The following is a 12,053-nucleotide window of genomic DNA, read 5'->3' as shown; positions in this document are numbered from 1 at the left end:
TTTTTTTTTTTTTTTTTTTGGTACCAGGAATCAAACTGGGGACCTTGTACTTGACAGGCAGGCACTGTGTCACTGAGCTATATCCCTGGCTCAAGAGACAAATTTTTAGTGATCAGTAACAATAAAATGCCACCCAAAAATGTTATTTTTAATTTAAAAATGACTACATTGCTGAGAAATTACCTATTTCAAGGGACCGTGATCTTTGTTTTATTGTTTTTTCACAGTACTGGGGATTAATCCCAGGCCCTTCTCCCTGAGCTATATGCCCACCCCACCTCACCTTTCCTTTTTGAGATAGGGTCTCAATAAGTTGAAATTGCTCAAGCTGGGCTTGAACTTGAGAATCTCCTGTTTTAGCTTCCCGAGGGGCACCACTCCTCCTGAGAAGCTAAGCCACTTCTGGCTAACACTTCTTGGCCACTGCTGGCTAGGAACTCTAATCTTCATTTTAGCTTGAGCTCTTTCATTTCCGTTTTTGTTTTGTTTGGGTTTGCTTTTTTGTTTTGTACTGGGAATCGAGCTCAAGGCCTCGCGCTTACCAGGGAGGTACTGAGCTACAGCCCCGGCCCAGGTTGAGTTCTTTAAGTCAGAGGTGAGGAAAATGAGGTGCCGCAGCACCGTTCGCTCCCTCAGCCTTTGAAACCAGTCAGTCCTAGTTTCCTGCCTGCGAGTGACTGGTGCCACTGACCGGAGTAACCGCCGGTGCTCGCTCTACTGAGCCCTGGAGGCTTGTTTTTACTAAAGCTCACATACTTGTGCACCTGTCACTGCACCCAGCAAGCCAGTGTTCTCGTCTCTGCAATGCTGCTGAACTTGCAGTCGCTCTCAAACTTGAGCTTGTGAAATGCTGCATTCTGAGTGTCATGACCGGGTCTTGCTTTTCTTCCTTAAACGTTTCTCACTGTTCTCAGCCGTAAGGAAACTGGCATGGGTATGAGTTTGTTGCAGTAGGAAGCTGGTTTGATTATTTGGGAATGTCTTAAATTTTTTGTTTGGTTTTCCTTTTTTGTTTTGTGATACTGAGGGATTGAACCTGTGGGTGTGCTGCCACTGAGCTTCAGATCCTCAGCCCCTTTTTGTTTTTAAATTTTTTTTTTCTGGGGCTGGGGATTTAGCTCAGGGGCAAAAGCGCCTGCCTGGCAAGCACAAGGTCGTGAGTTCGGTTCCCGGTACCGGGGGGAAAAAAAAAAAAAATTTTTTTTTCTTTGTGAGACAGGAATCTTACTATGCAATTCAGGCTGGTCTTGAACTCACTTTGTAGTCTAAGCTGGCCTTGAACTCCCAAACAGTCCTGCCGCAGCCTCCTGAGTGCTGGGATTACGGGCTTGCATCACCATGCCCAGCTTGGTTTTTTTAAATTTTGAAGCTGGGTCTCACCTGCTGGCCCAAGCTGGACTTGAACTTACTTGGTTTTTGTTTCGTTTTTGTTTTGTTTTTTGGAGACAGGGTCTTGCTATGCAGTTATGTAATATAGGTTGGCCTTAAACTCCTGCAGTCCTTCTGTCTCAGCCTCACAAGTCCTGGAATTACAGGGTTGCACTACCACACCTGACCTTGGATTTGAATTTGTGATCCTCCTACCTCAACCTAAGTGCTGGGATTACAGGTGTGCACCATCACCCTTAGCCAGAATGTGTGGTGTCCCTATAACCCTAGTTTTCATTTTGCCTCATGCATACTAGGCAAGTGCTCTGCCATGGAGCGGGACCCTCCAGTCTGTGTTTTCACCTTTTTAACTGCCCATCCCAAAATTGAACCAAGAAAAGTGGTAGCAAAATACCATTATACTAAAAATAAGCATGATGTGGCAGGGCATGGTGGCACACACCTGTAATTCCACCACTTAGGAGACTGAGGCAGAAGGATGGATGTGAGTTGAAGGCCAGCCTGGGCTACAAAGTTGATTCAAGACCAGCCTGAACTACATAACAAAAAAACACAAAAAACAGCATGGTGGTTGTTAAGCGCTAGAGGGAAAAATAGGGAGCTACATGATTGCAGCTTTTTTTTTTTTTTTTTTTTTTTTTTTTTGGTCTTTTTGAGACAGGATCTCGCTCTGTAGTTTAGGCTGGCCTTCAGCTCACTTTGTGGCCCAGGCCAGGCTGGCCTCGAACTGGAAATAATCCTCCTGCCTCAGCCTCCTGAGTGCTGAGATTACAGGTGTAAGGCACTATGCCTGGCTTAATTTCAGCTTCACAAAACAAATTATGGAGATGGATTATGGTGATGGTTGCCTAACATGAATATTTAATGCCCCTGAACTGCATACCTGATGTGGTACATTTCATTTGTATTTTACCACAATGAAAAATTCGTGTAAAATTCAGTGTATTGAGTAGTAGCCTGTGAGAAGTATTTCTGAAACAAGTGTTTAGGACAGTGGATGGTTCTCAGTAGGTGATGCAGTAGAATCAACTAGTTTTTTCAAACACACTTCAATTCGCAGGGCCTCCCCAAGACCAGTTAAATGATAATCTGTATGGATGGGCTCTAGGCATTGAGTGTTTTAAAAATCTTAACATCTTAGCAGATGTGAATAGCACTTGGGATGTCTTCTACTTTAGAATATGATTTTTAAGATTAAATGAATTTGCTGGGCATTAAGGTGATGTCTTAGTTGTCATTTTCATTTCCTTAGGGGCCTGACCTATAAGGGCTCTGGGGTAGACATTGAAGCTGGAAATATGCTGGTTAAGAAAATTCAGCCTTTAGCAAAAGCTACCTCCAGACCTGGTACGTCAGATTCTGACTTTTCATTTAATGAGTACTATTATTTGCTAATTCATTCACTTTGACAGACATTGTAAATTGATCTGGGGTTTGCATTTTAGTGGGGATTTGCCAAGTCAATGCCGTGTTCCTCTTAAGTCTTATCCTACTGACAGCAAGCCCATCATCTTCTGCCTTCTTGGCCCTTAGGGAAACGATTTCTTTCCTGAGATATTGCTGCTTCCCTCGTCAGTTCTTTGAGTACATGGTACTTTCCTGTTCTCCAAAAGGCAGCTCTTATTTTAGTCATTCTTATAAACAAGTGGCCAGAACATCATGTTTAACTAAAATATTAAACAACAGCATATAATTAGTGTTCTCTCTGACAGGCTGTGATGTTGATCTTGGAGGTTTTGCTGGTCTTTTTGATTTGAAAGCAGCTGGTTTCAAAGATCCTCTTCTGGCCTCTGGAACAGATGGTGTTGGGACTAAACTGAAGGTAACTAGACACTGTTGTGAATAAAGGCTTTTTGTGAAGGAGGGAATTACTTTTTATGAAGTACCTATTTTTTTCTCTTGACATATGTAAACTGAATAGAATCACACCAGGTAACCACATATTTTATCCATGTGGCTGAAATGTACACACATTGTATACACAATGGCAGAATATTACTGAGATTATATCTGGGTGGAAGAGTATTTTAAGGAACTATAAAGGTTAATTTGGGCCAAATCACTGATCAGAATTTAGCGGTCTCTTGTTTGGAGCATTAAGAACAGCTACCAAAGTCAGTGGTACTTGACGGCCTCTGAATAAATTGGCAAGATACGGTATGGAGCTTACTCTCTAACGTGGGTGTTTATCTTGCTCTTCTGCAGATTGCCCAGCTGTGCAATAAACACAGCACCATTGGTCAAGATTTGGTTGCGATGTGTGTGAATGATATTTTGGCCCAAGGAGCAGAGCCCCTCTTCTTCCTCGATTATTTTTCCTGTGGAAAACTTGACCTGAGTACTACCGAAGCTGTTGTTGCTGGAGTCGCTGAGGCTTGTAAACAAGCTGGGTGTGCTCTCCTGGGTACGGTCATTCTGACCACGAATCTTCCTCTTTACTGTTCGTTAATCTTGTATGTAAATGTAACCAGTGCGGGTAGAGCTAGTGTGAGAGACTGTATCATGAGGTGTGGTGAGTAAAATACCGATAAAACTCCCTAGTTAATCTCAGACCCTGGTGTTTTGTCCATTGGGCCCACCCTCCTAACCTGTGGAGCAGGCTGGGTCATTTCCTCCCTACTGGTGCTACAGCAGAGCAAATGGGCTCCTGGCCTTCCAGATCTTAAACCATGTTTTCCCACAAAATGATATAAATAAGAAAACATAGCCAAGTTTGACAGGAATACTGCCTAACTATATGCGAGACTTTTTTTGGTAGAATGACTAATTGTATGTAGTGGACCAAAGAACAAAACTGCGTCTTCCGTGTTACTATTTCTTTGTTTTTGTTCTTGTTTTTGTTTTGAGACAGGGTCTTACTATGTATTTGAGACTGGCCTTGCCCTCACAGTGTAGGCCAGTGTGGCTTCAACTTCATTCTGCCCCTTCTGCGCTGATTGATTGGCAGGGTCTTGCTGTGTAGTTCAGTCTGCCTTGAACTTGCAGCAGCGATCCTTGGGCCTCAGCTTCCAGAGTGCTGAGATTGTAGGTGTGCACCACCACTCCTGGCTCATTACTATTTCTATAGACAAATCTGACACAAAAGCCAAAGAGTGCCCCTGAACCATCTTTTGGAGCACAGTTTCTAATTTGGATTTTACTTACCTCTACTTTCATATCTTCACATGATATCATCATAAAACATTATGTAGCTGGGCGTGGTAGCTACATAACCTGTAATCCCAGCACCTATAATCTCAGCACTCAGGAGGCTGAGGCAAGAGGATCACTGCAACGTCAAGGCCAGCCTGAACTTCATAGCAAGACCCTATCAGTCAGTGTAATCAATAAAAACACTATGGCTGGGGGCATGGTGGCGCATGCCTGTAATCCCAGCACTCAGGAGCCTGAGGCAGGAGGATTGTTGGGAGTTCAAGTCCGGCCTGGGCTACAAAGTGAGCTCAAGGCCACCCTGAGCTGCATATCAAGACCCTGTCTCAAAAAGACAAAAAAAAAAAAAAAATCTACTATGTTGCTTGATGTGTTGGCACACACTGTAATTCCAGCACTCAAGAGGCTGAGACAGGATGTTTGGCATGAGTTCAAGGCACTGTGAACTGCATAGCAAGACTGGCTATATATATATATATATATATATATATATATAAACACACACACACACACACTCTGGGTAAGGCCACTTGGAGTTTTGGACGGTCCTGATGGAAAATGGAGTGACTATAAAAGTCAAATGTATATGAAAGTATGAAAGCATTTTTGAAACTAAACTGCTATAGAAGTGATGTTATACTTAATGAACATTAACCATTGAAAGCAGCAATGTTTGGAGGCTGTATACACAGGCTTGCAGGGGTATGACCTTGTCTCACCCTCTGTAGGAATTAGTGCTGTCTCCCGTGAAATCATGCTTGGTTAAACTTTTCCCTTCATTGGGGATCTGATGAGTATAGGGTAAAGCCACGTGTCTAATTGTTCATGCCGAGTAGCTTGTGCCACTCTTTCCTAAGCAGATTTATAAATACCATGTGGCTTCTTTGCTCTTGTCTTACCCAACCAGGAGGTGAAACAGCAGAAATGCCAGACATGTACCCTCCTGGAGAGTACGACCTAGCAGGTTTTGCTGTGGGCGCCATGGAACGGGATCAGAAGCTCCCTCGCCTGGAGCAGATCACGGAAGGGGATGCCGTTGTTGGAATAGCCTCATCTGGTCTTCATAGCAATGGATTTAGCCTGGTGCGGAAAGTTGTGGCACAGTCTCCACTGGAATACTCCTCTCTAGCCCCTGTTGGTTGTGGTGACCAGACTTTAGGTAAGCTGAGGCTCAAGCTGTCCTGCTTGGACGTGTTTGGGCAGCCAGTCTGTAGCCCTAGTCTCCTAAGTTAGAGCTGGAATGTGGAGAACTACGTTAGCCTTTGGTTTTCTGTTTGGGCACTGTTTTAAATAGTCTTGCTTTGTGCAGGCTTACAGTCCTCGTAATCTTCAAGTTGTTTTACATGTTTTAGTTTTGTATTTGTAGACTGAATTTTTGTCTGATCTCCCCAACCCACAGGAGACTTACTTCTAACTCCAACCAGAATCTACAGCCGTTCACTGTTACCTGTCATACGTTCAGGACATGTCAAGGCTTTTGCCCATATTACTGGTGGAGGATTGCTAGAAAACATTCCCAGAGTCCTCCCTAAGAAATTTGGGGTGGATTTAGGTAAGATCACTAATGGGAACTGGTAGGGCTGTGCTTGCCTGGTATGTGCAAATCCTGGGTTTCAACCCAGCGCCACAAAAAAAAAAAAAAAAGTCAAGGAACAAAGTGTACTATGGAGGAAACTCTGGAGAGCTAGTACTATGTAAGTGTGACTATACAAGCAAAATTCTTCTTTTTTTTAAGACAGGTTCTTGCTATGTAGTGCAGGCTGGCTTTGAACTCATTTATGTAGCCCAGGCTGGCCTCAAACTCACAGTGATCCTCCTGCCTCAGCTTCCCAAGTGCTGGGATTACAGGCATGGGCCACCACATCCCACTGGAAAATTCTTATTCATGGGCGTTATCCATATAGTCTATGGTTTCCCACACCCAGCCAAAATGTTCTTAATGTCTGAGGAGCCACATGGATTTAAAAAAAAAAAAAAAACAAAAACAAAAACCCTGCAATGCCAGCTGTATAGTTTTATCCTATACAAAACAGCAGAGCCCCCTGGTGACATCTGCATCTTTGTATGTATGCATTCCTTTATTCTTGGTTGAGATCTGCATTAATCAGACAGCTCGCTCTTGTTCCCAGATGCGCGCACCTGGAGGATCCCCAGGGTCTTCTCATGGTTACAGCAGGAAGGCCAGCTGTCTGAAGAAGAGATGGCCAGAACATTTAACTGTGGAGTTGGAGCTGCCCTTGTGGTTTCAAAAGACCAGACAGAGCACCTTCTGAGAGAGATTCAGCAGCGCCAGGAGGAAGCCTGGGTGATTGGCAGTGTGGTTGCGTGCCCTGAAGGTAATCACTCCATGTTTGTTTTAGGCTTATGATCTTAGATAGCAGTGATTGCTGCCTCCCACACGCCCCACACCTTGATTTCCAGCCGCAGCCTCTGTCTTTACCCAGGGGGGAAATGACACGCCCACCCCAGGACTGCAGAAGTCTTCATTTCCGGCTCAGGGCTCTGGCACTTCTGTGTCACTTTCTCATGTGCACAGCTGCACTCCACAGGGCCTCCTTGCAAAGTAACCTCCCTCCATGCAAGACCCAGTGGCTCTACTTTGTGGTTCAGCTCAACTCCGGACGAGGGAGTGAGGACCTGCCAGTACTGAGTATCAGCTGGGCCTGTGCTGGGTGGACCAGCATTCAGTAGAGCCTCTCTACCCTCACTGTGTTAAGTTTCATTCTCAGGCAGGTTATCCCGCTGTGGGAAAGATGAATCCCTCAGCTCCCACTGCAGTAAGAGGGCTTCTTACTACAGCTCACAGCAGGTCTTCAGTGGCCTTGCCAGGTGACTCCTGAGGCCAGAAGGTCGTGGCACTATCCTGAATGGTCACAGTGGCAGGAAGGACCATGTCCACCATATACCTTTCAGGAAGTGTCGTTTTGTTGGTTTTGCGGGGAGCAGGGTGTTTTGTAGTTGTTTTATTTTGGTTTGGCTTGGCTTGCTGTTTTGGTGTTTTGAGACAGGGTATTGCCATGTAGTTCAGGCTGGTCTTGAAGTCCTTATATAGCCCAGGCTGGCCTTGAACTTGGCAGCAATCCTCCTGCCTCAGCCTTCCAAATGTTGGGTGCCACCACACCCAGCAAGGAAGTTTTTGTATAAATGTATAATGTAAGGTGATACAAAACTGTTTTAGTTGCTTGCATATCTTACTGTCAGTGTAAAATACAGTATCCAAAATTTGCATAAAATTTATTTATTTCCTATTATTTCTGTTCATTTACATTTGTCCTCCCCTTGTTTATGGGTATTGTTGAAATGAAGATTCTGCGCGTGTGAAAGTCAAGAATCTGATGGAAGCCGTGCAGATGAATGGGTCGGTGTTGGTGAACGGCTCCCTGAAAACTCCCTTCCCTGCCCAACCTAAAAAGGCGAGAGTGGCCGTCTTGATATCTGGGACAGGTGAGGCGCGCCTCCTCTCTCAGCGGAGTAGACACTTCCCGTGCTCTCTGCCTTTCCCCGCCTAATCCCAGAGAGCAGATGGAAGGGCACGCTCAGCAGTTTGTCGGGGTAAGGCTGGGGGTTGTTTCAGGGCTGATAGCTTTTCCTCTTCGTAGTTGTTCCACCTTTCTTCAGGATTTGAGACCTTTCCCTGAAAAAGGTAGATATGAGAAAGATGGTTGAAAAGACAAATTGGGGAAGGCAGAAGATCCCATGGTTTCTCTTGTGGCTTGGTAGTTGCACAGTCTAAAGCTATCTGGAGTTGTTTATGTAACTTATGTTAAAGATAGAGAAAATAAAAAGAGCATGTTCTCTCAGGTGGATCTAGCATGACTTTATTTGTATTACAAGTGACGTTGCTGGGCTGGGATATAGCTCAGCGGCACAAGTGCCTGCCTGGCAAGCACAAGGTCCTGAGTTCAAGTCCTGGTACCAGAAAAAAAAAAAAAGTACCACTGCTGTGAACATCCTAAATATACAGTGTGTTAGGTGGATAGCTGATTATTTCTGAAGGTGACGGTCTGAAAGGTATGATCACTATACAAGGCAGTTTTAAGATTTCAAGATATTTTAGATCCAAGTTGATGGATGAGAAAGGAAAAAAACTGTTGTAAGGTCCGCAGTGGAACATTTTGCTTGAGGAGGTTAATTTTCTTGCTTAATTTTACAGCTTATTCCTCATAGTTTTAAAATCACGTGACACTGTTTCTCCTGTAGTGCTGGGTCATTTGATGGTATTTTGGAGGAACAGTTATATAGCCTACAACCCAGAATGCCAGTTTTTCATTAATCATGAATCCGGTATCCCAAGAGAAGAAGCGCCTAAAAGCCTAACACATGTTGACAGCCTTTTCCAAGACATTTTTTCCAAAGCTTGACCATTCCTTATCCAATGTGACACATGCCTCTTTTAAGAAGTGTTAGCTCATCCCTCCCTCCAAAAAAAAAAAGCATTAGCTCACTTGGCTTTCTGCTGCCTGCCTTTTCAGGATCCAACCTGCAAGCCCTGATTGACAGCACTCGGGACCCGAACAGCTCCGCTCGCATCGTTGTCGTTATTTCCAACAAAGCCGCAGTGGCTGGATTAAGCAAAGCCGAGAAAGCTGGTATTCCCACCAGAGTGAGTGACTTGGGACCGTGCTTTCCTGTGGGCTGTCTGTTTTGTTTTAGGGGCTCTTTTGGTGTGAGGAATCTGACAGGGCTTCACGTATGCTGAGCACGTGTTCTCCCACTGAGCTGCAGCCCACCAAGTCCACCAAGGAGCAGGGCTGTGGGACCCTTGGTCTCCAGGCTCGTGCGTTCTGGGTGGGTGCCGGGCTCACCTTTTCGCCACTGTGTCTCTTCCTCAGCGATGTCTCTCTGGAGCGTGTCTTCGTAAGGAAGTGTGTATGGGCTGTGTAAGGGTTGCTTTTTCAGTTGTTTTGTAATTCATTGAAAAGGTGGTGCTTATCTTTTTCTGTTACAGGTAATTAATCACAAGTTATATAAAAGTCGTGAAGAATTTGACAGTGCCATTGACCAAGTCCTTGAAGAGTTCTCCACAGACATAGTCTGTCTTGCAGGATTCATGAGAATTCTGTCTGGCCCCTTTGTCAGAAAATGGGATGGTAAGCAAATTATTTCACGTTACAACAGGAAATCAGTGGAAAAGGGACCCAGTGGTAGTCAACTTGCCAAAAAAATCCCAGTAGTGAAATATTTACTGTGACCTTTAACACAGGTCGAGCTGGGCACGGTAGCACTCGCCTGTAATCCCAGCACTTGGGAGGCTGAAGCAGGAGGATCCTTGCGAGTTTGAGGCCAGCCTGGGCTATAAAATGAGTTTAAGACCAGCCTGAACTGCATAGTAAGATCCTGTCTCAAGAAGACAAAAAAAAAACCCACAAATCATAATTTCATTTCCTTCACTTCAGTACAAACAGTGGCCCAGTGATGATTTAGTAGCCTATCAGTTTTAATTAACTTGCTAATTATTTTATAGTATAGCTTACTTCTGTTTTAGTTACTGTAATGAATTTTTTTAAATAAGTATTCAGAAGACACTTTCACTTATTTAGAAGGAATAGAAAGTGACCCATCAAAAAATGAAGAGTCAGCCGGGCATGGTGGCGCATGCCTGTAATCCCAGCACTCGGGAGGCTGAGGCAGGAGGATCGTTGCAAGTTCGAGACCAGCCTGGGCTACAAAGTGAGCTCAAGGCCAGCCTGAACTGCATAGCGAGACCCTGTCTCAAAAAGACCAAAAAAAAAAGAGTCATCCTCTTTTAGAAAGCATAGACATTGCCAAAAGATGACAAGGAAATTACTGTTGCCAGAAAACACATACTGTCTTATGTTTTGCCTTCTTTGCCCAAGCTTTGACTGTATCCCGTTCTCCTCTTTTGTGTACACATTTGGGGATAAATGCGTTTTTCCTCCGGAGTTTCTGTCTTCTTGGGTGGATATGATAAGAGCTCTTGTGTTGTCTTCAGCCAGATGGGCACACAGACCTCACTGTCCAGCGCCTGCTGGCGTATGGTCACTTTGTAGTGAGAAGTCAAGCTCACAGAGTCTAGGCAAGAACTTGTCGCTTCTCTCTAACATCGTGCCACCAACAAGCTGAATATCATTGAGAGCCCTTCCCTTCAGCATGGACAGAGCCTCCACTTCCCTGTCACTGTGGGTGTCTGTTCAGGGCAGCCCAGCAGCCTGTGGCAGGCATTCACTGCTCCCACGCCCTCTTTGTGTTTTTTGTTTTGCCAGGTGTGGCAAAACAAATATGTATATGTACATCTATAATCCCAGCACTCAGGAGGCTGAGACAGGAGGATCAATGCTAGTTTGAACTACATAGCAAAACTGTGTCTCAAAAGAAAAACACAACAAAAGCCAGTGCATGTGGTGGTGCATGCCACTTGGGAGGCTGAAGCAGGAGGATCGCTTGGAGTTCAGGGCCAGCCTGGACTACAGAGCAAGACCCTGTCTCCAAAAACCAAAAAAATAAATAAAACAAAAGATACAGGGCTATTTTTTATTTGTTTGTTTGTTTGGAGATAGGGTCTTGCTATGTAGTTCAGGCTGGCCTCAAACTCAGTGATCCTCTGCCTCTTTGGACATGAGCTCTATTTCTCTTTACCTCATTTTTCTGTTTCACAAAGAAAACTCCCCTCAGTAATCTAACTCCTGCTGATTTCTGAGTCCAGGCAGGAAATTGTAGGTTCCTTTAACCATATGCACGTAATGCTTAAATGCTCACACTATGCATTTTTCATTTCTAGGGAAGATGCTCAATATCCACCCATCCCTGCTCCCTTCTTTTAAGGGTTCAAATGCTCATGAGCAAGTCCTGGAAGCCGGGGTCACGATCACCGGGTGCACCGTGCACTTTGTAGCTGTGAGTTTGTCTTTCTGTACTAAACAGTAACAGTATTAGTGTTCAGATGAAACCACACTGGTAGGAAGTCACACTCAAAGCGTTTGCTTCCTTTACAGGAAGATGTAGATGCTGGACAAATTATTTTACAAGAAGCCGTTCCTGTGAAGAGAGATGACACCGTTGCAACTTTGTCTGAAAAAGTAAAAGTAGCAGAACATAAAATATTTCCTAAAGCCCTCCAGCTTGTGGCCAGTGGAACCGTACGCCTTGGAGAAAACGGCAAGATCTGTTGGGTCAAAGAAGAATAAAGACAGTTTTGAAAGAATTATTGCTCTTTGCTTGGTGGCTTTGTACATGGACTGGGCCCAAAAGAAAAAAAGACTTCACTCTTACTTTGTTGGCTATTTTTTTTAATAAACAGATTCATTAAGAATAAGACTAATGTAGCATGTCTTTGTTTTTGAAACAGGGTCTCACTATGTAGTTCAGGCTGGCCTTAAACTCAGTGTGATCTTCCTGCATCAGCCTCCCGAGTGCTGGATTACAGGTGTCCACTGCTGTGTTGGTTTGGGGGTTATAATAGTCACCCAAAGAATGATGTACCTCAGAGCGTGCCACAAATCTGTCCACACACTATAGACCAGGAATCCAGCTGGGGCCCTGGATCCCAAAATAAA

General features: G+C 44.5%; 1 protein-coding gene across 4 annotated transcripts in view; it reads left to right on the top strand.

Moving 5' to 3' along the window:
• Gart (phosphoribosylglycinamide formyltransferase, phosphoribosylglycinamide synthetase, phosphoribosylaminoimidazole synthetase) overlaps positions 1-11,814 on the top strand; it is a 30,505-nt gene extending 18,691 nt beyond the window's left edge. For all 4 annotated transcript variants that reach the window (XM_005375684.2, XM_005375685.2, XM_005375682.2 and 1 more), the window contains exons 12-22: positions 2,642-2,736; positions 3,102-3,211; positions 3,595-3,793; positions 5,447-5,698; positions 5,939-6,091; positions 6,669-6,875; positions 7,846-7,983; positions 9,012-9,142; positions 9,488-9,629; positions 11,279-11,394; positions 11,493-11,814. In XM_005375684.2, coding sequence (XP_005375741.1) covers positions 2,642-2,736; positions 3,102-3,211; positions 3,595-3,793; positions 5,447-5,698; positions 5,939-6,091; positions 6,669-6,875; positions 7,846-7,983; positions 9,012-9,142; positions 9,488-9,629; positions 11,279-11,394; positions 11,493-11,684 — 1,735 coding nt within the window. In that variant the 3' untranslated portion in view covers positions 11,685-11,814. The remainder of the gene's footprint in view (positions 1-2,641; positions 2,737-3,101; positions 3,212-3,594; positions 3,794-5,446; positions 5,699-5,938; positions 6,092-6,668; positions 6,876-7,845; positions 7,984-9,011; positions 9,143-9,487; positions 9,630-11,278; positions 11,395-11,492) is intronic.
• The last annotated feature ends 239 nt before the right edge of the window (positions 11,815-12,053 follow it).

This window comes from Chinchilla lanigera, unplaced genomic scaffold (genome assembly GCF_000276665.1).
Source record: "Chinchilla lanigera isolate Chin_1 unplaced genomic scaffold, ChiLan1.0 scaffold00006, whole genome shotgun sequence".
Lineage (NCBI taxonomy): Eukaryota > Metazoa > Chordata > Mammalia > Rodentia > Chinchillidae > Chinchilla > Chinchilla lanigera.
Note: the sequence above shows the minus strand (reverse complement) of the source record. Positions and strands in the feature narration are given on the sequence as shown.